General features: G+C 46.9%; 1 protein-coding gene across 1 annotated transcript in view; it reads left to right on the forward strand.

Annotated features, from left to right (window-relative positions):
• TRPM8 (transient receptor potential cation channel subfamily M member 8) overlaps window positions 1-27121 on the forward strand; it is a 95056-nt gene that overhangs the window by 61603 nt on the left and 6332 nt on the right. Inside the window, exons 20-23 of the mRNA XM_068965093.1 lie at window positions 803-980; window positions 12558-12748; window positions 21350-21449; window positions 22545-22578. Coding sequence (XP_068821194.1) covers window positions 803-980; window positions 12558-12748; window positions 21350-21449; window positions 22545-22578 — 503 coding nt within the window. The remainder of the gene's footprint in view (window positions 1-802; window positions 981-12557; window positions 12749-21349; window positions 21450-22544; window positions 22579-27121) is intronic.

Genomic DNA, 27121 nt, shown 5'->3' on the forward strand with positions numbered 1-27121 from the left:
ACCAGCAGGGCCAAACTCGCACGCTCAGAGGAGGCTCTCGAGTCCAGCGTGACTCCTGGAGGGCCAGACGCTTACATCCACTGCCTTCTCTAAGATTCCCAGGCAAAACTCCTCATCTTCCCTTCCGGACCCAGACTTTCTCCAAGGCCCCCATTCTAGGCTGTTAACACCTGTCACACAGATGTGTATCAGCCTCCCAATTTACCACACACCCCTCCCCCACACCATTTCCTCCCTGGTAGCCATGTTCATCTTCTACACCTGTGACTATTTCTGTTTTGTAGATAAGTTGTTTTTTTTTTTTTTTTTTTTTACCATTTTTTAGATTCCACATATAAGTGATAGGCCTTCCCTTGTGGCTCAGTTGGTAAAGAGTGCCTGCAATGTGGGAGACCTGGGTTTGATCCCTGGGTTGGGAAGATCCCCCTGGAGAAGGGAAATGCTACCCACTCCAATATTTTGGCCTGGAGAGTTCCATGGACTGTATAGTCCATGGGGTCGCAAAGGATCAGACACGACTGAGTGACTTTCACTATAAGTGATAGATGATATTTGTCTTTTTCTGACTTATTTCACTTAGTGTGATAATCTCTAGGTCCATCCATGTTGCTACAAATGGCCTTGTTTCAGGGGAATATTAGTCAATGAATGAAGCATGATTCTGAGGCTTACGCCCGGTTGGGTAGAGTGCCTTGGAACAGTGCCCAGCACAATGCACCATCCTCACCTCACGTCCCGCTGGGGTGCCTTAGGCTGCCCTGCCAGGTGTCCTCACCCTGCCTGTTGCTTGCTGCATCCTCAGGCACCACGTACGACTTCTCCCACTGCACCTTCACTGGGAACGAGTCCAAGCCCCTGTGCGTGGAGCTGGACGAGCACAACCTGCCCCGCTTCCCCGAGTGGATCACCATCCCCCTGGTGTGCATCTACATGCTGTCCACCAACATCCTGCTGGTCAACCTCCTGGTCGCCATGTTCGGGTACGTGCTCAGAGACGCGCTGGACGTGCTCGGAGACGCACTGGACGTGCTCGGTGACCCGCTGGACATGCTCAGAGACACACTGGACGTGCTCGGAGACGCACTGGCTGGGTGCCCACACCGTGCCGGGCCCCATGCTGGGCCAGGCTGGAGGCACTGGGAGGGAGGCAGCAAAGGTCCCTCTTGAGGAGCACATGATAGAGGTCTCTAGGGCACTGGCAGTCTAGAGTAGGGAGGGGCCTTGAAGGGACTATATTACAAATATAGTGTGTCCCTGTAAGCTATAACCTGAGTTTATTTGACCCCAAAGACAGATGACTGTGACCCCTTCCAGCATGTTCAGACTGTAAGTTAGATATCCTCTTAGCAACCTCCCCTGAGCATCGTGATGCTGGCCTGCCGGTGACTGCATCTCAGCTTAGCTCAAGGTCCTCACTTTCTGTGGACTCGGATGGTTTCCAGGGCTTAAGGGACTCAGCTGTTAGGTAGTCACTGCTTTAAAATGTTGAGTTTAAGTACAAGTCAAGAGCGCAGGGTCAGAAGAGTGATTCTCTTTGGGGCTCGTGTCTAATGAGGTTGGCGTGAGAACTTGATGAGACTCTGGAACATTTTTATTGCCTTTGGCCATTCTCTTTAATACATTTAGAAAATCATGTTTATCTCACCCCTTATTCTTTCTTAAGAGGGTTTCAAAGAACCCCATGTGTCAGTTACAGTGGAGGTACCTTGGTGTTTTATGCTGTTGCTGTGAAGTAGCTGGTTATATTGAGTACATGAATCCTGGCACACAGAGAGAGACACGTAGTTTAGAAACAAAATACAAATTAAAAAATTATTTGTTAAACGTTGGAGTGAACGAAAACCATACTTGAACCTCAAAACTGGGAAACTATGACAGACAAGAAATGCGTTTGATTTCATTAAACAAATGTTTTAGGTACAGGGGACCACGGATAGAGTCACATGATAAATGATAGACTGGGGGCAATCTTTGCCTGAATGTGAGCAAAGGCTTCATAGAATGGGCTCCTGCACACTGGTAAAAGAAAGATGAGCCAGTAGAAAATGGGCAAGGGGAATGCAATTCAGAGAAATTTAAATGGTCCCTAATCATATGGAAAGGGGCTCACCCTTGTTGTGGGAAAGGTCAGATGGAACCAAGAGTGAGGTGCTGGCTTAGGATCCGTCAGGTAAACAGACATCACAAGAAGGGTTGGGGGTGGTTCTGGGAGTCTGAATTGTCTCCAACTTTTGGGAGAGTGACCTGAAAATAGCTATTAAAGATATACAAACCTTTGGCCCAACTCCTTCACGTCTGGGAATCTTTACTAAAGATCCATATGTAAGAACATTTATTGGATCATCATTTGATGCCTGTCAGTAAGGTGATGACAGGACAAAACATGTTCTAGCCACACCACGGAATATTATGCAGCCCTTAAAAAGAAAAGGCGGGGTCTCTGTTTATTGACTTGGAAGGATATTTTGTTAAATATAAAAAGCAAAGTGCAGACTTATTTTAGGGTATAATCTTATTTTCTGACAATAAAAAAAAGACATTAAAAAATCAGGTATATATTTCCCTCATCACAATGATCACATATTACTTCTATAATTAAAAAAAAAGGAAATCAGTCAGTTGTCACACAGAGCCGTGAGGGGCGCCAGGATTGTAATCGAGGGTCATCTTTCTCTGTTGGTCAGTGGCCCGCCCTGGAGTGAGGCTGGGTGGGGGACACGTACCTCTGGGGACATCATGCATCCGTGACACTGAGCAGCGAGTGGTCATCTGGCCTTCAGGTGCACAGAGACATCCGCCTCTAGTCCAGGTGCTTCCAAAATGTCACTGCTTTGCTTAAAATTCTGGAAGTGTTTTAGTATTTCCCCACAGTGTTTGGGGTAAATTTCAACGTCTTCCAAGGCCGTCTGTGACCTGAACTTTGAAAACACCTTCAGGATTCCGTCCGCAGGCATCCCACCTGTTCATCCCTGAACAAGGTGATCTGTCCCGCCTGACACTTTTGCAGATGTCACTGCTGTGTCGGCATCACCTGTTCCATCTTGACGGCTCCCCCCCCTTCCTCCTTGTCCTCTAAGGAGCCCAGCAGCATCCTTGGCCTGAGTGGTCCACGTGCCCTCCCTACTGTGCATAGCAACCCCATGAGCCCCCTTCACAACCACAGCCTCCTCTCCTTCCAGACTATAGCCTCTGGAGGGCAGAGACTGTGTCTGTCTCAGCGCCTGGCCCTTCCTGGGTTTTGTTCCATGGATGAAAAGAACAGAATTCATTCTGCTTTTAGTTCATTATTTGGTCACCAGTGAGGAGCTTAGCTTCCTGTTCTGTTAGTCAGGGTGAAGCGTTAATAGTGAAGTCACTTAGTTGTGTCCAACTCTGCGACCCCATGGACTGTAGCCCACCAGGCTCCTCTGTCCATGGGATTTTCCAGGCAAGGGTACTGGAGTGGGTTGCCATGTCCTTCTCCAGGGGATCTTCCCGACCCAGGGATCGAACCCAGGTCTCCTGCATTGCAAGCAAATGCTTTACCGACTGAGCCTCTAGGGAAGCCACTAGGGAACTGTTAATGGTGAACGTCAAACTAGTGATGGGTTTATCACAGAGATAACATCTGTCTGTGTCGGCCACGGAGGTCACGTGGCCATTGGTCCCACTTGGCCTGAAAGAGGGAATGTGCAACCACTCTCCTCCCTCAATCATCACTGGCTCTAACGGGGTCCTGAAAAGGACTTAGGGATTCAGACACCTGTATTGCTTAAGGGAAGCTGGACCACGTCAGGCTGCTGAAAGTCCCCAAGTCTGAGCTTGCAGAGAGAGATGGCAAGAAGAGTGATTATGTATCCATGTGAGGGCAGAGAAGGGAGGACCAACTCCCAGACTTGAAGCAAGACTGGGGAGGAAATGAGATGACTGGGATTCTATTTGACGGTGATAACCTCTCCTATCAACCTTTATGTTGAACTCTGGGCAGCCCCTGTAAAAACTGATCACTGATATAACATCTACAACGATTCAACGAAAAGGCTGACAGCTTCCAGGGCTGTGGACTCTGAGTGACGTGAATTCAGTAGATCTCAAGAGGCAAAGTGGAATAGTGCTTAGGGCTAGCCTGAGTCTGTGTGCTGTGACTGTGTGTGTGTGTGTGTGCGTGTTCAGTTGTGTCCACCTCTTTATGACCCCATGGACTGTAGCCTATGGCGGATGACTCTGTGACCAGGCTCCTCTGGCCATGGGATTCTCCAGGCAAGAACACCAGAGTGGGTTGCCATTTCTTCCTCTAGGTGTTCTCCAAAGCCATTCTTCAGGACTGTATCAGTTTGTAATTCATTATGCCCTTGACAATCATAAAATGAAAGAATTTGGAGCTGAGAGGGACAGGAGTCTGGCCTGGTTTTTTTGGGTCAAGGAAGTGGAAGTTGGGCAGCTCAGCATCCATGGTGCTGGCCACACTGCCATCCAGCTTGCCGTGTCCATTTGAGACTTGAACCTGAGTGTTTTCCCCATGAGGCCTGAGCTGTTGGGCCAGGCTTCAGCCCACTGTTGCCTCATTCAGTGCTTAAGTGTAAAAGCTGGAGGAGTTCCCTTCCCAGGGGGGCTTCCTGGATTCCTCTTGGGCTCAAGCAGAGGCCTTTTCTTTGTTAATTCCTGTCTGGGCACTTGAGAACAGCCCCCTTGCTATCCTTAGGCTAACTGATCAGAACACTGTCTTGGGAGATGGTTGTAATGGTTGTTTTCGGCTTTCCTGATAGCTCAGCTGGTAAAGAATCAGCCTGCAATGCAGGAGACCCTATTTCGATTCCTAGATCGGGAAGATCCCCTGGAGAAGGGATACGCTATCCACTCCAATATTCTGGTCTGGAGAATTCCATGGACTGCATAGTCCATGGGGCCGCAAAGAATCAAACATGACTGAGTGACTTTTTCACTTTTTGAGCTCACAGCTCTGGGCTATGACCCCCCATCTGGCTTCACATCAAAATATTCCTGTAACAGCTTAACTATACACAATGGCAGCCTTTTGAACTCAAAGTAAATGAATACTTGGGATTTTAAAGCGATATTGGAGTGTTCTCTAGATGGTATTCAGCGGGGAAAGGAAATGGATGTGAACATCTGTGATTATTCCACATTAAAATTATTGATCACAGGCCGTGTGAGGCTTATCAGAGCATGGAGCGAACTTAATTGTCAGTAGGTGACTCGGGGGCACGTTAACACACAGCTAAGGCGCTTGCAGGTGCCGCTTCCTGAAGATCAATCCACCAGGGCTTTTCTGCTGAAAGGGACCCATCAGACATGCCCCGTCTAGAGTGATTTCTAAGAATGATTTTTTAGTCTTAGGACTAATGTGTGTTCATTACAAATATGAAGCAGAATAGGAAAAAAAAAATCATGTGATACAGACTTAATTAGTCCCTGGCAGGCTATTGAATCAGGATGAAAAGGGAGCAGATAATGGTAACGATAATAATAGCTAATATTTATTGACACTTTATTGGGCTAGGCACATCCAAGTGCTTGACATGTGTGGCCTTATTTAAATTATTCATCATTTTTGTGTAGGCGTGGCTTTATAACCATTTATGAATGAGGAGCTGGAGGCAGAGAGAGGTTACAATCTCTGCTATTTGAGACATAGAGAATGCACATGTGGAGACAGGGGTGTGCGGTGGAAGGGGAGGGTGGGACAGATTGATAGAGTGGCGCTGACATATATGCCCTGCCACGTGTATAACAGCTAGCTGGTGGGAAGCTGCTGTCTAACACAAAGAGCTCAGTTTGCTGTGCTCTGATGACCTAAGGGAGCAGGGAGATGGGGACCGAGTAGGGAGGGAAGCTTGAGGGAGGGGATATATGCTTACCTATGGCTGAGTCGTGTCGTTCAGCAGAAGCCATCACAACACTGGAAAGCAATTATATTCCAAAAAAAAAAAAAAAAAAGAAATCCCTGCTGTTTGAGGGTGATGGGCACTAGGCATAGTGATACAAGACGACGTGATGTGATACAAACAATAGAAACAGCACGAAAAGGCTCTTGACAAAGGATCATGGTGCTGAGTCGGGGGTCATAACTTGTGACAGATCCTGGGGGTGGGCAGCAGTGAGTGGATGAGACCTTTGCCCTTTGAGGTTTGGTTGAAAATTCTGAAAGAGATGGGAATACCAGACCACCTGACCTGCCTCTTGAGAAATCTGTATGCAGGTCAGGAAGCAACAGTTAGAACTGGACATGGAACAACAGACTGGTTCCAAATAGGAAAAGGAGTGCGTCAAGGCTGTATATTGTCACCCTGCTTATTTAACTTCTATGCAGAGTACATCATGAGAAACGCTGAACTGGAAGAAACACAAGCTGGAATCAAGATTGCCAGGAGAAATATCAATAACGTCAGATATGCAGATGACACTATCTTTATGGCAGAAAGTGAAGAGGAGCTAAAAAGCCCCTTGATGAAAGTGAAAGTGGAGAGTGAAAAAGTTGGCTTAAAGCTCAACATTTAGAAAACGAAGATCATGGCATCTGGTCCCATCACTTCATGGGAAATAGATGGAGAAACAGTGGAAACAGTGTCAGACTTTATTTCTGGGGGCTCCAAAATCACTGCAGATGGTGACTGCAGCCATGAAATTAAAAGACGCTTACTCCTTGGAAGAAAAGTTATGACCAACCTAGATAGTATATTCAAGAGCAGAGACATTACTTTGCCGACTAAGGTCCGTCTAGTCAAGGCTATGGTTTTTCCTGTGGTCATGTATGGATGTGAGAATTGGACTGTGAAGAAGGCTGAGCACCAAAGAATTGATGCTTTTGAACTGTGGTGTTGGAGAAGACTCTTGAGAGTCCCTTGGACTGCAAGGAGATCCAACCAGTCCATTCTGAAGGAGATCAATCCTGGGATTTCTTTGGAAGGAATGATGCTAAAGGTGAAACTCCAGTACTTTAGCCACCTCATGCGAAGAGTTGACTCATTGGAAAAGACTCTATGCTGGGAGGGATTGGGGGCAGGAGGAGAAGGGGACGACCCAGGATGAGACGGCTGGATGGCATCACTGACTCGATGGACGTGAGTCTGAGTGAACTCTGGGAGATGGTGATGGACAGGGAGGCCTGGCGTGCTGCGATTCATGGGGTCACAAAGAGTCGGACACGACTGAGCGACTGAACTGAACTGAACTGGAGAGGGAAAGGCAGAGGAGATAAAGCGGTCTGGGGAGGACCAGCAACTACAGAGGGGAGAAGTTGAAGCGGTAGGTTGTGGAGTCTTTCTGCCGTGGCAAAGAATTTGGAGTTTTTCCTGCAGGTGAAGGGAGATTTTCATGGGTCTCTACACAGGCAAGCAGCATAATCTTAGTTGTGTTACTTTGACAAAAACAAACGACATTTAGCATCACAAAAACCAGTGCCATGAAATCGGTGACTGTCTCTTACTGTTCCCTGTGATGCATTTTTGGTGCTGCAGAGTCAGAGGGGAGCCTGGATGTGTGGAAACATTTTAACACACCCGCTGGGGCACCGCATGGGTGCAAAACATCAGGGTGATCCAGGGTCCTTGGATATCGCTAGTGTGTCAGGCCAAGGAGGGCAGATGGAAAAATGCCTGAAATCTGTGAAAAGCTTGGCAGAGAGGTCGATCTGCTTGCGGTCTAGCTGGCAAGTTTCTTGTAGTGCAGGTTTTTCTAGATTCTGGCATCATTTTAGTGTCTCCTTTTTCTTTGTGAATTTTCTGCAGACTTTCCATTCTGCTCTGTGGATTGGTCTTTCTGTTTTTGTTTTTCCTACCAAACGGCTTTAATTACTGATTTTTAAAAATCATTTTAACATCTGTTGTATGAAGGCCCTTCATTAGTCTTACTCAGACTTTGCCTGGCTTTTCTTGTATGTTTAATCAGATGGAGGGCCTAAGGCTCATCTTCTGAAATCTGTTTTTCTTTCCTATTCCAAAAATTTTGTTAATGAATTTTATTGTGCTGATGTTAACTTTGTAGATTCATTTAGGGGAAGCTGAAATCTAAAAGAAGTGCTAAAAAAAAATGGGTTTTGGGTTTTTCTCCACTTAATCAAACACATATAGTTCCTCAGTTTTATGGACTTTTTTTCACATGGATATGGTCAATGTTTTGTACATTTTTTTCTAGCCATTTGTGTTGTGAGTGACACAGTTTTTCTATTATGTTTTTTCAATAACTGTTTTTTGATATGTAGGGAGTTATGAAATATAACTTATTTTGGAATAAGTCTCTTTTGCTATTGTTGTTCAGCTGCTAAGTCATGTCTGGCTCTTTGCGACCCCATGGACTGCAGCATGCCAGGCTACCCTGTCCTGCACTATCTCCTGGAGTTTGCCAAACTCATGTCCACTGAGTTGGTGATGCCATCCAATCATCTCATCCTGTATCGCCCACTTCTCCTCCTGCCCTCAATCTTTCCCAGCATCAAGGTCTTTTCCAATGAGTTTAATATATAAGAAATAGGAGGAAACTTCCATGATGTGATGAAAAGAAAAGAGAGAGAAAAAAAATAATTCCATGTCTCCTTACTGAATTCTTTTTTTCCTCTCTCTTTTCTTTTTATCATGTCATGGAAGTTTCCTCCTATTTCATATTTATTAAGCTACTTCTTTCTTCTTCTTCTTTTTTTCCCCTCCTAATCAGAAATGGATGTTGCATGTCACCAGAAGACTTTCTAGCAATAACTGAAATGGTATTTTTTTCTTTTGATCTATGATGCATTACGAAAATGATGAATTACATAAGTGACCTTAATATTTAGTTATCCTTTTGTTGTTTGGTCAGGCACATTACTCTTTTAACGTAATGCTGAATTTCAGCCATGTGTGTTACAAGGCTATCTGAATCCTAAACATTTATCTCTCAGTAACATTTTCACTGTCAAGTGATGTCTGAGAGTTCGTCTCTCCTGTCTCTTCACCCTCTCATACTCAGCTGCTCCTAGCGGACAGAGATCCCACCGACTGGGTAGCTGAGGGCACAAGATATCACTAGAGATGTTTAGTCAAAGGGGGCCGTGCTTAGATTTCCCTGGTGGTCCAGTTGTTAAGATTCTGTGCTCTCAATGCAGGGGGCATGAGTTCCATCCCTGGCTGGGGAACTAAGATCCCACATGCTGTGTGATGCAGCTAAATGTTTTTTTTAAAAGGTGGAGACCTTGCAGAATTTCTCCCAAGGAAGACACTAGATGGCCAGTGCTTGGCAGGGATAGTGAGGACCATCAGAGTTGGGTGGATGAGAGCTGAACCTGAGGGAGGGGCCCTGAGCTGCTCTGGACATTTGGGTTTGCTGAGGGGGTTGAGATGTATCGGCAGCAGAACTTAGCCCCTCCTCTATGGGAATGGAAAACCATGTCTAAAGAACATCAAAATCATTCGAGCAAAGCGCTTTGAAGCAGTGCCCAGTTATTAGCCTCCCCTGGGGAGTCCTCATGTCTTTTTGGCGGAGTCTGGGGCTGACTCGGGAGAAGAGCAATCTGGAAGTTCTGGGGTGGGATTTGGCTCTGGTCACATTTGTCCTTTTCTGCTGCTCTCTGGAGGAAGGTGGGCCTGAGTAAAGGTGGGCCTCAGCATGGGCAGCCCCGGAAATGTGTGATTTCTGCAAAGCGGCCTTTGGGCATTCATGTCCAGTAATCAGCCAGCTCATCCACACCCCCTGGGATGCGGATGAGGGCTTTTACTGCTTGCCCAGGAGAGGAACACCGCTCACGGGGTCCGCCTGGACCCTGAAGTGCAGAGGAAGCAGTGGTCCCAGCTGGGGCTCCATGGAGCCTGCTGGGTTGCCCTGAGGAGCACGTGGGGCAGAGATGGGAGGCAGAGTTCTTCGAGGTGAAGCGTGCTACCAGTACCAGTCTCTGTTGTGGGCACTGGTCTACATGCATTTCAGACCAGGATTTGGCAGCCTTTTCTGTGCGTGCCAGCCAGGGTCTGGCTTCGACCAGATAGGCGGAAGGTAGCCATGCCTCATGACTCTGCATCATCCCCTCCTCTCTGCTCATGGCCCCTTACAGAGCAGTTTTGGCCCCCAGGTCACATTGCCAATTCCTTTTCTAGATGACCTGGGAGGCTTAAGATGTTTTCTGTTGCCTCTGAGTGACTGGTGAAGCTAAGATGCCAATCTCTTCCCACTAGGAAGGACCCTTCTCGGCCATAGTTCCACTCAAAGCTTTTCAGGAAGAGAGAGAGGGTTCACGTTCTCCAGCTCTAGGCATCCTGAGTGTTCCTCCCTTCAACAGGAATGAGTAATTCCTTTTGGATAAAACTTCAGAAGACAGCATTTGATGCATGACAATGGATGCAATTTTTTTTTTTTTTTTAATTTGGGGCATTGCAATAGCAATTGGCAGAAACCATTTTTGGGTGCATAGGTAAGAATTTAAGATGCTGCTCCTAGGGCATCACCATTTGAATGATGATACTGGTTCTGGCACAAAGAATAGAGTAAAACGTGATTCCTGGCAGGCTGCCCGCCTGGACTTCGTTAACCCGGGCGTGCCTGCCGTCCTCTCTCATTGCAGCGACAAAAGCCAGCAGTGTCCTTTGCAGACGCAGAATCAGCAGGGACTGGCCAGGACAGATAATGATGCTGGGTGTTCGTCTCCGAGCAACCTGACCTACATTTGGAAGAAGCGGCAGCTTCCCTGCTGGGTTCAGTTTGCTGCACACTCACGCATCACAGTGCTGTCTGCTTTTCACTTAGAGAGTCTACCACGTAGAGATGACACATGGTCAATCAGGAAACCGTTTTACGTGCCTAGTCTGAGAGGTTACGGATAGTAGATACTCAGTAAATGTGAATTCCCTCCACTTTAAAAACCATCCCCTATTGAAGAGGCATTCCCTGCAAAAGCCTGCCCTGCACAGACCCCAGGACCTGGAGGAGTCTGATTCATCAGTCAATGCCAAGATAGGCAGAGCTGAACTTACAGGCAAAGCCACAGCCGTGCTCCATGTAGGTGAGGGCTTTGCTTGTGTGTATGACCATCACTTGCCTGAAGATATGTGAGTCTTAGGTGGTAGTGTGGCAGAGAGCAAGAGTGAGGTCTCACAACAAATGTATCCCATTTGGTCTGCCTGAGAAGTTTGGCCTCTGAAGTTTTTACCCAGAGTTTGGAGAAGTTAATCTATCTGCAATCAGGATTTGCTTGGAGGTGATTTCTAAGCATTCACTGCTACTTCTTTGGCTCTTAAAGGGGTGATTTGGTGTTAGCAGTAAAACTGTCTTGGATGATTGGACTTCAGTGAATGGTAGAATGCTTCACAGTAATCTTTTACTAAGTAGTCCAAGCAGATCAGTGATTTAATGGACGTGAACTTGGGCAAACTCCGGGAGATGATGAGGGACAGGGAAGTCTGGTGTGCTGCAATCCATGGGGTCGCAAAGAGTCGGACACGACTTGGTGACTAAACAACAATAACCAAGCAGGTCCTTTTGAAACGAGCATAACTCAGAACATTCATGCGCCATGTCATGCAATGGCATCAGGCAGTGACAGGGCAAACAGGCTCTGGAGTGGGTCGTAAGGTCCAAATTTTGGCTTCATCACTTCCCAGTTGGGGGACTCAGACAATTTACCTATGCTGCTTCTGCCTCAGTTTCCTGATCTGTTAGACATAGGTGATGGTAGCACTTATATACTACAGAGTTGTTTGCAGATTAAATCAACTAATATAAGTAGACTGCTGACAACAGGGTCTGGTAGATACACAATCTTGGTTTAATTCGTAACCGATAAATCAGTAGTATAATCAGACATTTTCCCAATAAATAGACATCCTAATTTTCCTTATGGGGATCTCTTTCTCCCTATGAACAGTGATTTACACAGTGGGATGGTATTGTAAGTAAAAATTCAAGCCTTATTATTTTCACTCACATATAAGCATTTTCCCAAAGTATAAAAGTTAGTTATAAACGTAATTTTTAATGACTGCATAATGTAATCATATGGATTAGCCATAATTTGTGATAAATTTTCCTAGTGTTGAACATTTTGGTTGTTCCATGCTGCTGGGTGGATGGTGGGGGCACCAGACGCCCATGAGTGTAGAACCATTTCTATATTCCCTTTTCTCAGTGTCTCCTTATTCTTAGGTTAGATTTCCAGAAATAAAATCAATGGGTCAAAGGGATAAATATTTTTAAGGCCCTTGATAAATATTAACAAACAGCTCTCCCAGATCGTTTATAATTAAACTCCCACAATGACGTAGGCAAGTTATTCCTATGAGAGTCATCCCCTTGGGCCTCTCAATATGAAACACGATACCCGACTAACGGACAAAGAGAACCCTTGAGAGGTCTTGAAATAGGAATCATTTTAAAGTTCATTGGACCATCTTTTGTGATTAGCAACAACAACAAGACAAAAGCCAGATCTAATTTTGACCCAGCATGAACGAAAGAGTGCCTGAGTTGTTCAGGCTCTGATACCAGCATGAATTTTTCTCTCCTGTGTCAGTGAGAGCTTGATACCGATGTTGCTGTATTCGGCGCTGAAATGGCCAGGCCTGTGGGAGGCTGAGTCTTGACCCTCTCTCCCCTCCCACCAGTTACACCGTGGGCACAGTCCAGGAAAACAACGACCAGGTCTGGAAGTTCCAGAGGTACTTCCTGGTGCAGGAATACTGCAGCCGCCTCAACGTCCCCTTCCCCTTCGTGGTCTTCGCCTACTTCTACAAGATGGTCGAGAAGTGCTTCCGGTGCTGCTGCAAAGAGAGGAACACGGAGCCCTCCGCCTGCTGTGAGTGGCTCAACCCTTGCGCTGGGGCCCAGAGGCGGGGGTTCGTTTCTGGGAGGGTGTCTGGCCCACATCTCAACAGGGGGGGTTAGTCACAGTTATTTCAGCACTCACAGTGGTGTGTCCTGAGACTTCTCTGATGGCCCAGTGGTTGAGACTGAGCTCCCAAGGCAGGGGGCGGGGGCTGAGTTTGATCCCTAATCAGAGAACTGAGTGAGATCCCACGTGCCACACAAACAAACAAACAAAAAAAACAAACCCAAGTGTAGGTCAGGCAGAGAGCCCCCCAGTGACTTAATTCAGGAGGAAGAATAGATTAAGAAAGACATCCAGATCTGCTGGGACAGCCTTGTTCCAGGGGCTCGCTTTTGGATAGACATCATAATGGTGTAAGTAGGATGTTGAACAAACACGACGGGTGGGATAGTGTCAAAATGTGACTTGGTTCTTGCTCTCTGTTGCTTCTGTGACATTTATTCTCTGGGAAACCTTAGGTCTGATTCTGGCAAGGCTCATGGTTGCAGAAACCAGTACTCGAGAAACCAGGCCCCACACTCGGAGAGTTGGAGAACTCAGGTTAATTACACCGGCGGACCCAGAGGAGTTAACACTCCAATCTCTGAGCCCCGAACAAAGGGATTACAGAGTTTTTATAGACAAACTGTAGTGGGCAACACTAGCTGTTAATAGGCTGGTTTAAACTAAGGGGTTTCATGCATGCAGGAACAGCAGTCAGGATGGGGAGGGGGATGCCTGGCCTGGAAGGGCATGATTAAGCGGGTTTGCAGGGGCTGGGTGATTGCAAAGAGCAGGACAAGGGTGAGTGAGATAAACTCCAGTTCCAGTATTGCAAGTCTCCACTTTCTGAGACTACGTGACCTACGTGATCTAGTCTTTGCAAGGGGCAAGCTGAGTTACAGAGGCAGAAGGAGAAGGAGATTATGCCAAATTTTAACGTTCCCTCTTCATTCATGCCTTTTCTGGTGGTTCTTAGAGAAAATCTTCCAATGACCTTACTTGGTTAAAGACTCTCAGTTTAGGAATTGGGACCCGCTGTCCAATAGATTAACCTGCCTGTTCGCCGTCTTCCAGAGGGGAGGCTCCCCTTAGCACCCTTCTCAGCTAGTGGACTCGTCAGGAAGGGTGGGCCACTGGCTTTCCTCTCTCCCCGCCTCCTGCCCACTCACTCACCAGCTGCCCTAACTGACCTTCTGTGGGTAGGAGCGCGGCAGAAGGGAGAGGAGAGAGCAGAAACCCTCTGTGGAAACAGTGGCGCTGCCCTGGGCTGGCTCCGTGCCCCCTGGCCTCTGCGTGTTTCCAGCTGACCTGCGATCGTGTGGTGCGTGGTGGGTCCGTCAGCTGAACCCTGCCCGACCCCTTCACACCATCCACCGCTCCTGGGGTCTGGCAACACTTTCTCCGGGGGCTGCTCCTCGACCCGAGCCTCTGGTCTCCAGGGGTGTCTTCTGCACACTCTCCTGCACTGCCTTCCGGAAGGCAAGAGTCCACTCGGCCGTGCGGCTGGCTCTGTCTCTCTCGCGTGCTTGCCTACCTCCTCAGCCCTGTTAGACTCTAGGCAGGCAGTTCCCCACCAGCCCATCTGCTCGCCCCGCCTATGGGAGCTGGACTCTCTGACCGTTGACCCTCGGTCACCCCTGGTTCTACCATCTTTTTGGCTGCAGAGAACCCGCATCCGGCTCTCTCCCCCGAGACCCTAGGGTTTCCTAACGCCCCTTCCTTGAGCCGCTAAGCTGGGCAAGTCTTCCTCACTCACAAATGTGTTTCCACCAGATTCAGCCCAAGGGAGACAGAGGCCTGTTTTCATTCCTCCGGATGTTTGGATGCAAAGAAAGAGTTGGAAAGAGCACCACCGGCTCCTGTAGCTTGCCCTTTAGCCTCAGGCTTAAGCCGGGGGCTCCATCTCGGGGTGGATGTGGGGCACAGCTGCAGGGCAGGTGTCTGCACATTGACGGGGCCCAGACCCTTTGGGGTCCACATGGATCTTTCCATTTTTTTTAACAGTCAGAAGGAAAAGAAATAATTTTTAGGTGACAGAAAATCTATTGGTACATGCATGGGAAGCCACCACTTGCCTGGTGACTCAGACCGTGAAGTTCTGCCAACTGTGCGGGAGACCCAGGTTCAGTCCCTGGATCGGGAAGATTCCCCTGGAGAAGGAAATGGCAACCCACTCTAGTACTTTTGCCTGGAAGATCCCGTGGTCTGAGGAGCCTGGTAGGCTACAGTCCATGGGGTCGCCAAGAGTTGGACACGATTTCACTTTTTCTTTCATATATGTGGGTGCATGGTCAGTTATGTCCAACTCTTTGTGACCCCATGGACTGTAGCCTGCCAGGCTCCTCTGTCTTCATGGAATTTTCCAGGCAAGAATGCTGGAGTGAGCTGCCTTTTCCTTCTCCATGGGATCTTCCTGACCCAGGGATCCAACCTGTGTCTCCCATGCCTCCTGCATTGGCAGGTGGATTCTTTACCACCGAGCTGTCCGGGAAACCCCTATTGGTATATACTTGTCTTTATACCAACCCAGTCATATAATCTTTTAAATATTTTCTTCATCCAGGAAGGGGCCCATGATGGCAGAAGTGCCAGTGCTGAGGGCGTGGGGTGACTGACTTATCTCAGTTGCCACGGACCAGCCCTACAGTAAAATTAGAAGTCCTGTATCCCAGGGACTCCATCAGTTCAGGGACTCACAGAGGTCATCAGTGGTTCTGTGTGCTGCTTAGGGATGCACAGCTGATGACCCAGATTGGACTCAGCCCTAGAACCTGCGAGATTTCCATTCTCTCTCTTTTCTTTTTTTTGAGGAAAAGCCAAGAAGGGTCTCACTGAGTCTCTAAGAAGATCTCTTGTATCTTATCTAACAACTCCATGAGACCTGGTTGCTTGAAAAGCTACTATTTATCTGCTCACTGACTGGGCTTCCCCGGTGGCTTGGACAGTAAAGAATCTGCCTGCAATGTGGGAGACCTAGGTTTGATCCCTGGGTTGGGAAGATCCCCTGGAGGAGGGCATGGCAACCCACTCCAGTATTCTTGCCTGGAGAATCCCCGTGGACAGAGGAGCCTGGCGGGCTGCAGTCCATGGGGCTGCAAAGAGTCAGACACGACTGAGTGACTAAGAATGCACGACTACCATCATGGGATTCATGTTCCATTTGGGGCCCATCATTCCTGTCTTTCTAGTATATCCCAAATATTTTGATGATTCAGAAAGTAAAAACATGAATTTTACTAACCTAGATATGATAATTGGCTGTAATTGAGAAAAATTTAATTTGTCAAGAACCATCATTATTTTTGGTTTGATTCTTGCAAAGAAAAATGGGGGAAAGATACTCAGGAATATGACCTTCAATATTGTTCATAATTTACTTCTGTGTTACCCCTTCAGCCGTGATCCCCTAAAGTCTGGCTTTCAAAATGTAAATGTACAACGACCCCCATCTCATGTCACAGTTTAAAGAATCCTCATTGTCGACTCTTTTAACAGCATTATTTCAAGATGGTAAATGTCACTTTGGGGATGTCATTAGCTATCGCATGTATGTAATTGCCTTTCCTAATGAGGAAAGGTGTTTTGACAATTTGGATAAGTTACTGTCTTTCTCCTCATTGTTTTGCTGTGGAAGACAGTGAGTCGTTTCTAACCAAAAGAATGAGAAGTCTTTATTTCAGGGATGGGAATTGAAAGCTGAGACCTGGAATTTGTACTCAAAGACTACACCCAAGGATCAGAGGCATGTCATGAAGCGTCTCAGAACTACCGTTGAGTCTGTTTTGAAGCCATGTCATGGATGAATGTCTGTAGAACCTGTGGGAAGGCTCAGGGGACCAAACCAAGCCTGCAGACTTGGAGGCAAATGCAAAGTAAATTTAGGAAATGTGTTGCCAACTAGAGTCTTTGGCAACAAGTTTCATACATCTTCCTGAATGGTTACAGAGAAAAAACAAATGATGGAGAAAGGCTGTGGGGAGGACGGTTTGATGAAGTATAAAGGAAAGTGAAAGTGGCTCAGTTGTGTTAGAGTTTTTGTGACCCCCCCCCCCCCCCGACTAAACAGTCCATGGAATTCTCCAGGCCAGAATACTGGGTAGCCTTTCCCTTCTCCAGGGGATCTTCCCAACCCAGGGATCGAACCCAGGCCTCCTGCATTTTTTCTTTGCCAGTTGAGCCACAGGGGAAGCCCAAGAATACTGGAGTGTGTAATCTATCCCTTCTCAGGGGATCTTCCCCACCCAGGAATCGAACCAGGGTCTCCTGCATTGCAGGCAAATTCTTTGCCAGCTGCGCTATAAAAGCCATGTCTGACAGTTAGTGCTGTCTGGAAATAATGTAGTGCCTTGTGAGGTAGGGAATTCCTCATCACCAGTGGGATTCCAGCTGGGGGCGGGGAGGTAGAGGGGTCCATGGGACGAAGGTCTGTTCTCCAGCCCAGAATCAGTAGAATCAGGAGACGTGATGTATGGGTGAGGACAAATCAGTCCTTTGGATTCAGGATGGGCTGAGAAGGCAGGATAAGATGCAGATACCCTCCCCAAATTTATTTGTGATTAAGCATAATAAGAACGTAAATGTAGAAAACAGGCATGTGGACGCTGGGGGCTGAGGAAGGTGAGGGTGGGGGGAATTGGGAGATGGCCTGTCTGGTGGTCTCCCATTCCCGTTCCATTTTTGTATCCTTCCTGAGACTAAGAACTGTCTGGAGAGAGCATCGTTGGCTCTGTTTCTCCGATTGTGGTGAGCCCTTCAAGGAGACAGATAGAGAATAACACGGCTCATTCTGACATGTTTGCTTTCTCTAGTTGGAGCTCCTGTCCACTTGCTGGCCAGGTTTGGGGATATGTTTTCATTCATTCATTTATTTTTATTGGAGTATAATTGCTTTACAATGCTGTGTTGGTTTCTTGGTAAGCACACACACTACCATGTGTAAAATAGAAAACTCCTGGAGAACCTGCTACACTGTGACCACCTAGAGGGGTGGGAGGGAGGTCCAAGAGGAAGGGGATATGTGTATGCGTATGGCTGATTCACTTTGTTGTACAGCAGAAACCAGCGCAACATTGTAAAGCAACAAAGCAACATGTGTTGGTCAGTCGCTCAGTCGTGTTTGACTGTTGGTGACCCCATGTGAGCCCTGCAGCACGCCAGGCTTCCCTGTCCTTCACCATCTCCCAGAGCTTGCTCAAGCTCATGTCCATCAAGTCGGTGATGCCATCCAACCATGTCATCCTCTGTCATCCCCTTCTCCCCCTGCCTTCTGTTTTTCCCAGCATCAGGGTCTTTTCCAATAAGTTGGCTCTTCGCATCAGGTGGCCAGAGTATTGGAGTTTCAGCTTCAGCGTCAGTCCTTCCAATGAATAGTCAGGGTTGATTTCCTTTAGGATAGACTAGTTTGATCTCCCTGCAGTCCAAGGGACTCTCCAGAGTCTTCTCCAATTAAAATAGGTAAAGAAATAAAGTGAAAACAAATCCCCCAACCTGGCCAGCAAGTGGACAGGAACTTCAACTAGGGAAAGCAAAGAAGGCAGAAATCAGCTGTGTTCATCTGCACCTGTCTCCTTGAAGGGCTCACCACAATCGGAGAAACAGTGAGCCAACGATGCTCTCTCCAGACAGTTCTTAGTCTCAGGAAGGAATAAAGACATAACGGGGGTGGGGGTGGAGGGCAGGATCCTCCAGTCACTGTGCAGTGATGACAGAAGACAGGGAGCCGAGAGCCTCTTTACTCCCTGGCGATTCTGGGGCATCTGGTCACCACCTGCCCTTCTGTCTTTCTTTCGGGATGGCTAATTCCTGAACCACAGCATTCTGTGGCCGTCGACTCCTCTCACGGTAACTCATTTCCTACATTTGCTTTGCATTTGCCTCCAGTGATAGGAGAATCATGGGGTTTACGCTTCACATGGCTCTCCTTTAGAGAAAAATGCAAGATTTTTCAAATAACTTTTCAGAAAAGGTAGAATCCAAGCTTCCCTGTTTAGTATGTTTTGGGCGATACTTTCAAGTGATGGTAAAATGTATGCTACCCAGTGATTACAGTTTTATAAAACCCATCACTTTTCATGAATGAAAAAGTATTTATTTATAGACCATTTGCAAAATACAGAAAAGCTCACTAAGGGTAAGAGCAGCTGGGCTTCAGACGGTAAAGAATCCACCTGCAATGCGGGAGACCTGGGTTCGATCCCTGGGTTGGGAAGATCCCCTGGAGGAGGACATGACAACCCACTCCAGTATTCTTGCCTGGAGGACCCCCATGGACAGAGGGGCCTGGCAGGCTGCAGTCCATGGGGTCACACACAGGTGGACACAACTGAGTAACTAAGCACGGCAGCACAGCACACCTAGAGATAAATATCGAGAGCACATTGGTATTGATTCTGTTATTCTTAGGTGGGTGTGTGATAATTTGATTGCTCTGTGCATACATATTCAAAATCTAATTTGCTCATTTAACTAATAAGCTCCCATAGAACATCTCCCATCACCATAAATATATACCTTTACGACAGTTTTTAGCTGTGGACTGTTCCAGCCTGTGGATATACCATACTTCATTAAACCAATCCCTTGTTAAGCATGTGTGATGGTTTCTCCTCTTTGGTTACTATGTCACACTATGATAAGCAGTTTTATATATTCATTTTTGAGTGCATCAGGGACTTTCTTTTTCCTTTGAATTGTTTCCAGAGGAGAAATTTCTAGATACAGTGTATGTACATGTTGAAGTCTTTTGATATGTCTGTTTCCATCCCATCCCTCGTTCCCTAAGGCTGTAACAGTTCACAAATTTTTACCAGTATATGGGAAACCTGTTTATTTGCCTCTTTGCCAACACACGGTACAGTCATTATTGTAGACCCTGCTCAGTTTCCAGTTTGGTTGTGAAAATGCTATGTTATTGTCTCAGTCAACATTACCTTGACTCTTAGAGAGGTTAGCCATTTAGTCATTGGCCATTTTTGCTGTCTAGCCACCTAGTTCAGGAGCATCTATTCTTTTCCGGTTGATTATTAAGTTCTCTTATTGGGCTTCTACATACATTTAATTTGAGGAAAACAAATTGAGAATGACTTTGCTTGGAAAAATCCAGTTAAGAGAAATTCAGTTAGGAATTATGTTTTAAAGTGGATGACCACCATGGAAAAATAAATCTGGATTTGCTGTCTGGGATCTGCTTCCGTTCTGCCCCTTGCATATTGGTTTTGCCTTTGACTCCCAATTAATTCTGTTTATACCTAGGAAAATCTTATAACAGTTCCTAAGCTCTAACATCTTGAAGAACAAATTTAAAACTAAACACTGCTGCTGCTGCTAAGTCGCTTCAGTCGTGTCTGACTCTGTGCGACCTCATAGACGGCAGCCCACCAGGCTTCCCCGTCCCTGGGCTTCTCCAGGCAAGAACACTGGAGTAGGTTGCCATTTCCTTCTCCAATGCATGAAAGTGAAAAGTGAAAAGTGAAAGTGAAGTCTCTCAGTCGTGTCCGACTCTTAGCGAACCCATGGACTGCAGCCTACCAGGCTCCTCCGTCCATATCCTGGATTTTCCAGGCAAGAGTACTCGAGTGGGTGCTATTGCCGTCTCCGAAACTAAACGCTAGGTAAACTTATTCCGAGTGGACCGCTGCATGAATGTATGCACTTTTCTATCCCCACGAATTCGTATAGAGGATTGCTGTCCATTGCTAGTCCTGGAAACACAGGTGACACGTTGATCTGTACTTTCGTTTGTGTGCCGTCTGAAAAGCTAAGTCACTGTAAAAAGTGTTAGTTGCTCAGTTGTGTCTGACTCTTTGCAACCCCATGGACTGTAGCCCACCAGACTCCTCAGTCCATGGAATTCTCCAGGCAAGAATACTGGAGTGGGTTGCCATTTCCTTCTCCAGGGGAACTTCCCAACCCAGGGATCAACCCTGGGTCTGCTGCACTGCAGGCAGACTGTTTACCATCTGAGCCACCGGGGAAGCCCTACTGTAAAAAAAAAAAAAAGAACTAAAAATCTTGCTGGAACATTCCCCAGGCCAATTTTGCAGCACACCTGGCTTAGGTGAGAGGAAAAGAGTAAACATAAGATTTTCCTTGAGATCTACACCCAGACTGCATATTTCAAGAGGGTAGGAATGAAATCCAGGGATGATTCTCCCCTCCTCCGAAGTTTCTACCCCAGCGTTAGGTTGAGAATAGACAATTCATCAGTAATTATCTAACTGAATAATCAGTGTAGCATTCTGATGTCATCAAAATGGAACATAGGAAATGTGAGAACCAAATTGACTAGTGAAATGATTTTGTTAAGTCATAAAACACACAGACGGGCTATGGCTGGATCTCTATTTGGAATGAAAATTACATTCCTGTTTCATGCAAGCTCCAACTCCTCATTGTTACCAAGAAATTCATCACTATCCATTGCTCTGCTGCAGTCACTAGTGAGTAACATTAGTCAGGTCAGCTTGGGCAGGACGAATCCAGTTCCTTTGGTTCCAGAGTGTGGCAAAATGCCTAGCAGGTGTTGATTTGGGAGGGAAAGGGGTAAGTAAAACAATTTGAGTGTATTTCTTTGTCTCATTATTCAAGGTTTCAGAAATGAAGACAACATGACTCTGGCATGGGAGGGTGTCATGAAAGAAAATTACCTTGTCAAGATCAACACAAAAGCCAGCGACTCGTCAGAGGAGTATGTCAGCCACTTATTCCTGCTTTGTGAGGCTCTCCTTGTGTACAGAAGCTAGCAGATCACAGGCAGTTTACTTAAACAAACTCTGGGTAAAGACAAATTGCAGCAGAGAGCAGCAGCGTAAGGCTCAGCCAGCCAAAGGTGACAAACACAGAAGGGAGTGTCAGCCTTCCAGGAAGGGCCAAACCTCCCCACCTGCTGTCTGATGGCCTCCTGATTGCAGGGAAGAAAGAGGTGTTGATATTTGAAACCTGCAAGGCAATGCCATGGACCAGGGGACCAGAGCACGGGTCCCTGTGGCATAGCTGCAGAGGTGAATTCTGGGAATATCCGCACATCATGGGCAGCAGTCATTACTTCACAGGGTCCACACATGTATCTGTGCGAGGAAGAAACAGAGACATTAGAAGATGGCAAAGCCCTTGGGTTGATCTGTCACAGACTGTTGTTTTCCCTGGGAAGTCCTGAGCATCCTCTGTGAGGCACATGGAGTTGCTGTAAACATCCCATAGAACTGGACACATCACTCCCTCATATACATAGATGGTCCACGAAGAATGTGGGCTGCAGGGTCTCCAGGAGCATGCCCTTTGAGCTTAAAATGGGGTTAACAGGGTTAATAGTCAAATGCAATTCTAACGGAGAGCTCCAAATACACCTCAGAATTCGTCTAAGGAAGGGTAGATCTAAGAATGACTCCCTTTATTAGGCTTAACACAGCTATCGCACAGCTATCGGGAGCACGGGACGTGCTTTTTCTCTTCGAGCAATGAGGCAGAGGCCTCTATCCTCCTCTGTCTCTGGACTCAGAGATCTTAGTTTTGGAAGGAAGGAATGGACGTTACGTGTCATCTTCCACTTCCCACCCACATCAACAAAGGTTACATCAATTTGCTGTCCTTCCAAATGGGACAAGAATGCAATTCTGCTTTGGTTGGGTATTTGGAAGAAAGTAAAAATGATAAAAGCAGCTGATGTTAATTTAGTTGGAGATGAAAATGATCTGTATTTTGTTCTTTAAAATGGAGCTTAATAACCCTTCTCTCTCTCTCTCTCTCTCTCTCTCTCTCTCTCTCTTTTTAAACATCTTTGAAGAATAAAGCATCGTTTTAGACAGCTGGATACAAAGGTAGGGTCCTGTTTATAGTTTGGGAAATATTTTTTAAACTCTTATTATCATTGAGCTTTCAGCTAGAGGCCAGTGTCCAAAAATAAATGAAGTTAATTGTTTCGAAAAATGGATATGACCCTGTTCTGTGTTCAGTTGTCTTTGTTCACTGCGTAAAGTCTGACTGCTGGAACAAAATTGCTTCTCAGATGTTCCTAGCCCACGAGGGAATAGTCCTGAGTCCCATTTCTACAATGTCTGAAATTTCTCCTGCTTCTGTCTAACCCAGGACCCCATTTCTCTTTTTCTCTCAAGAGAAGCATTCTTGCAATGACAAGGAACACCAGGCAGGCTCAGAAAAGCAGCTTGGGAGCCTGGGAGCCTGGGAGCCTCTATGCCAGTCTTTGTTGCCACTCTAATTTGTCACCTGCTGAATTTAAATTATGAATGCATGAATACACACATAAAAGTCAAACCTAGAGAGAGAATGCCCACCTCCATCCTGAGCTGGGCAGCTGGAAATTATTATTTGGTTCAGGAGAAGTGGCAATTGATTCATAAATACTGGCTCCCTGTTAGACTCTGAGGAGGAGGTGGTATCTCTCTTATCGTGGCATTTTGAGGATGGGCCCTAGGTATTGCAGTCACATGTCACATTCACTGCTGCACCCCCTTGCCGCCTCCAGGATGTGCCTTTTCACTGACAATACCCCATCAGGGGTGGCAGGGTCTCCAGTACCCAAATCCCCACCTGTAGGAGGGTCTCAAGGAACATTGAATAAGTGAGCCAAAAGTGCTCTTTTCAGAGCTCTAACTGATGATTTATCCAGTCCACAAGTCCTTGCGTATGTATGTCTGTGTTAGTTATTAGCAGCATGTAAAACATCTGAGGCCATGAGTCCAGGGGTCTCCCTTCCTGCGCTCTGGTCCTGTGCAGGATGCTGAACTGATGCCTGGAACCTTCCTACCTGTACCCCCTGCCCCCATAGCTTGTCTCTTCCTTCATCTCCTTCCCTCCCCTGGAGCCACCTGCTCCATACATTGGTGTCAGCCACTCAGGATGACGGTACATTCTGTGTAGAATGTTTCTGTCACAATCAGCTTTAGTTCCCTACACTTTAGGGACTTCAAAAAACCATCTTATTTCCCTATTGCTTTTCTGGATCAGGAGTTTGGGAAGGGACCAGGTGGGCAATTCTGCTTCTTATCGTCTCAGCTGGGTTTACAGGGCTGGATTCAACTGACAGTAAGGCCAGGACTCGGCACCTTGGTGTTCCTCCTCATTGCTTTTCTCCCCACATGACCTCTGATCCACGTGGCTTGGGCATCTCAGGTTAGTTCCCTTTGTTCTATGGGGCCTGGCTTCCAAGACTGAGGAAGCGCTCCCCAAGGTGGGACCTGGACCTGGCATGATGTTGAGTAAAGAAGCCCCAGGTGAGATCTAGCTGGGGGAGGAGTTAATGCCACACGTCCACCCTCTACCCCTCGAGGTGGGAGTGACACGTAGACATGGAGAAGCATGACAGCTCTCTCCGGAACCACACCATCACACAAGAGTATATCCTGTTTCAACTGCTCTCCTTCTGATCTCGTACTGTTGCTGGGTTTTAATTGAGTGACTAAGAAGACCCCTAGTATGCTAAGGCTGTATATTGTCACCCTGCTTATTTAACTTCTATGCAGAGTACATTATGAGAAATGCCAGACTGGATAAAGCATAAGCTATAATCAAGACTGCCAGGAGAAATATCAATAACCTCATGTATGCAGATGATACCACCCTTATGGCAGAAAGTGAAGAGGAACTAAAAAGCCTCTTGATGAAGGTGAAAGAGGAGAGTGAAAAAGCTGGCTTAAAACTCAGCATTCAGAAAACTAAGATCATGCATCCAGTCTCATCACTTTATGGCAAATAGATGGGGAAACAATGGAAACAGTGACAGCTTTTATCTTTTTGGGCTCCAAAATTACTCCAGATGGTGAAGCAGTCATGAAATTAAAAGATTGCTTGCTCCTCAGAAGAAAAGCTATGACAAACCTAGACAGCATATTAAAAAGCAGAGCACTGCTTTGCCAATAAAGGTCTGTCTAGTCAAAGCTATGGCTTTTCCGGTAGTCATGTATGGATGTGAGAAATGGACTGTAAAGAAAGCCAAGGGCCAAAGAATTGATGCTTTTGAACTGTGGTGTTGGAGAAGACTCTTGAGAGTCCCTTGGACTGCAAGGAGATCCAATCAGTCCAACCTAAGGGAAATCAATCCTGAATATTCACTGGAAGGACTGATGCTGAAGCGGACACTCCAATCCTTTGGTCACCTGATGTGGAGAGCTGACTCATTTGCAAAGACCCTGATGCTGGGAAAGATTGAAGGTGGGAGGAGAAGGGGACGACAGGATGAGATGGCTGGATGGCATCACTGACTCAATGGACATGAGTTTGAGCAAACTCCGAGAGATGGTGAGGGACAGGGAGGCCTGCTGTGCTGTGGTCTGTGGGATCGCAAAGAGTCGGAGACAAGTGAGCAACTGAACGAGGAAGACACCACTGGGCTAAGTGCCATCAAAGCAGACATGGCCCCCAGATTTCATGAATGGACCCTTCGTTGAATGTTTTGGGTGTGGGAGCATTTTCAAGGATTAAGCAGGAATAACACTTTGCAGTATCAGGTGTGTTTTCCAGATTGCCTGAGTCTGCATTATCCGGGAACAAGGTCAGCAGCTGTGAAGACCCTAAGTCCAGAAAGGCATGGAATGTTCTAGACTAGAGAGGGACAGTGTGAATGAGGGGGAACCCCGAGTGGGAAGAAGGGGGAAGCTATGTCATCCTGTGAGGGAACTTGTTGGCCTCTTTAGGGATGGGTTTTATTTCCCCACAAACCTCTGGGGACATATCTGGGGACACTCCCTTGAAGAGCCCTCTGAGCGGTCAGAGTGGCCATGTAAGAGGGGCTTAAGCAGTTTGGCTTGGGAATAGAGGTACGAGGGATGTGTCTAGAGGTGTGTGTCTGTGTGTAGAGAAAACAGGCTATTTTGGGTTATTCTATTGCTTTACTTGTGAGTCCACTTGAGGTGGCTTTGGAGGGAGTCGATGGAAAGTGGACTTCGGGTTGAACTCAACTTTCTGTGTGCCTTGCTGGGGGGCACGCAGAGCCTGGGAAGGATGGCAACACGGGGATGGAGCAGAGGGGGACTGGGGTCAGAGGTCAGCTGGACGTCCGGGCACTGGACCAGCTGAACTGATTCCCAGGGTTCAGGGTGGCCTCCTAGTCAGTGAGGTTCTGGGAGGGTTGATCCGGTGGTGGGGGCTGTGGGCCTGAGCAGTGCGGGATGTGGGGGCTGCTGAGGGGGTCCCAGATGGTTGCAGTCACAGTTGGGGGCTGTCCACCCATACATGTGAGCCTGGGCTCTGTGGGGCCTTCAGGGGAGGGCCTTGGGTCCAGGCCCCTTGGTGTCGCTCTGTCCACACATACGTGTGAGCCTGGGCTCTGTGGGGCCTTCAGGGGAGGGCCTTGGGTCCAGGCCCCTTGGTGTTGCTCTGGCTGTGGAGCTCAGCCTCTTTGTGGGTTCCTATAAGAAGCCCCCCACACGCTGCATTTTGCAGGTTTTGGTAGAATTTAGGCAGATCCCTGGGAAACCATAAACCACACAACACAGAGCCCTCGGGGCCCACCCACGGATTTCGCTGCCTCTCTCCCCTCTCTAGTCCCGCCTCCGCCCTCTCTCCTTTTCATCTCCTCCCCTATCCTCTGTGCCTTCTCCTCTGAACAACAAAAAGTTTTTCCTTCGTATCCAAAGAGAATTTTAGGGCTGGCCACTTGTTTCTCGAGCAAGCTCTTGATGTCTTAAACCATACTAAACAGTGTATTGAAGTCCTTTTACCACAAGAAATATAGAGATTTCCCCAAAGCCCTCCAGTAAAAAAAAAAAAAAAAATCTCCATCTCATTCTTACACCAGAAACCAAAGTCATTCCTTGACCTTAAATCTGTAAGTAGGAATCTTACTATGCCTCCTTTATTTTAGGCAGCCCTCCTGGTTTCTTTTTGTCCTTTTCCAAGAAATGGCTACCCACTCCAGTGTTCTTGCCTGGAGAATCCCAGGGACGGGGGAGCCTGGTGGGCTGCCGTCTATGGGGTCGCACAGAGTCGGACATGACTAAAGCGACTTAGCAGCAGCAGCAGCAAGAACAGTTAAATGATGAGGTTAATACTGGAAAGAAGCCATAGTTAAACTGAGAGTTTTCCTTGAGTGAGTGATTTAGCAAGTTGGAAACCAACTGTACAGAGATTGCTTTATGTCTATAGCTTTCATCAAGTGTAACAATATGGCTTGTAATTTGAAGTGATCTTTATCATCTGCATGTATCTTGTGTAAAAACTTGTGAAATATGCATGTATTGAAAATAATTTTATCATGCCTTTTACCTAAATTTGTTTTGCTATTTATACTGTGTTTTTGGTGAGGGGAGACACTTTATTTGCAAAAACTTGATTAATATTATTTTCATTAGTGTTATACTTTTATCAAAGCAAAGCTTTATTGATATCATTTATTGGTATTAGTTA

This window comes from Capricornis sumatraensis, chromosome 2 (genome assembly GCF_032405125.1).
Source record: "Capricornis sumatraensis isolate serow.1 chromosome 2, serow.2, whole genome shotgun sequence".
Taxonomy (NCBI): Eukaryota; Metazoa; Chordata; class Mammalia; order Artiodactyla; family Bovidae; genus Capricornis; species Capricornis sumatraensis.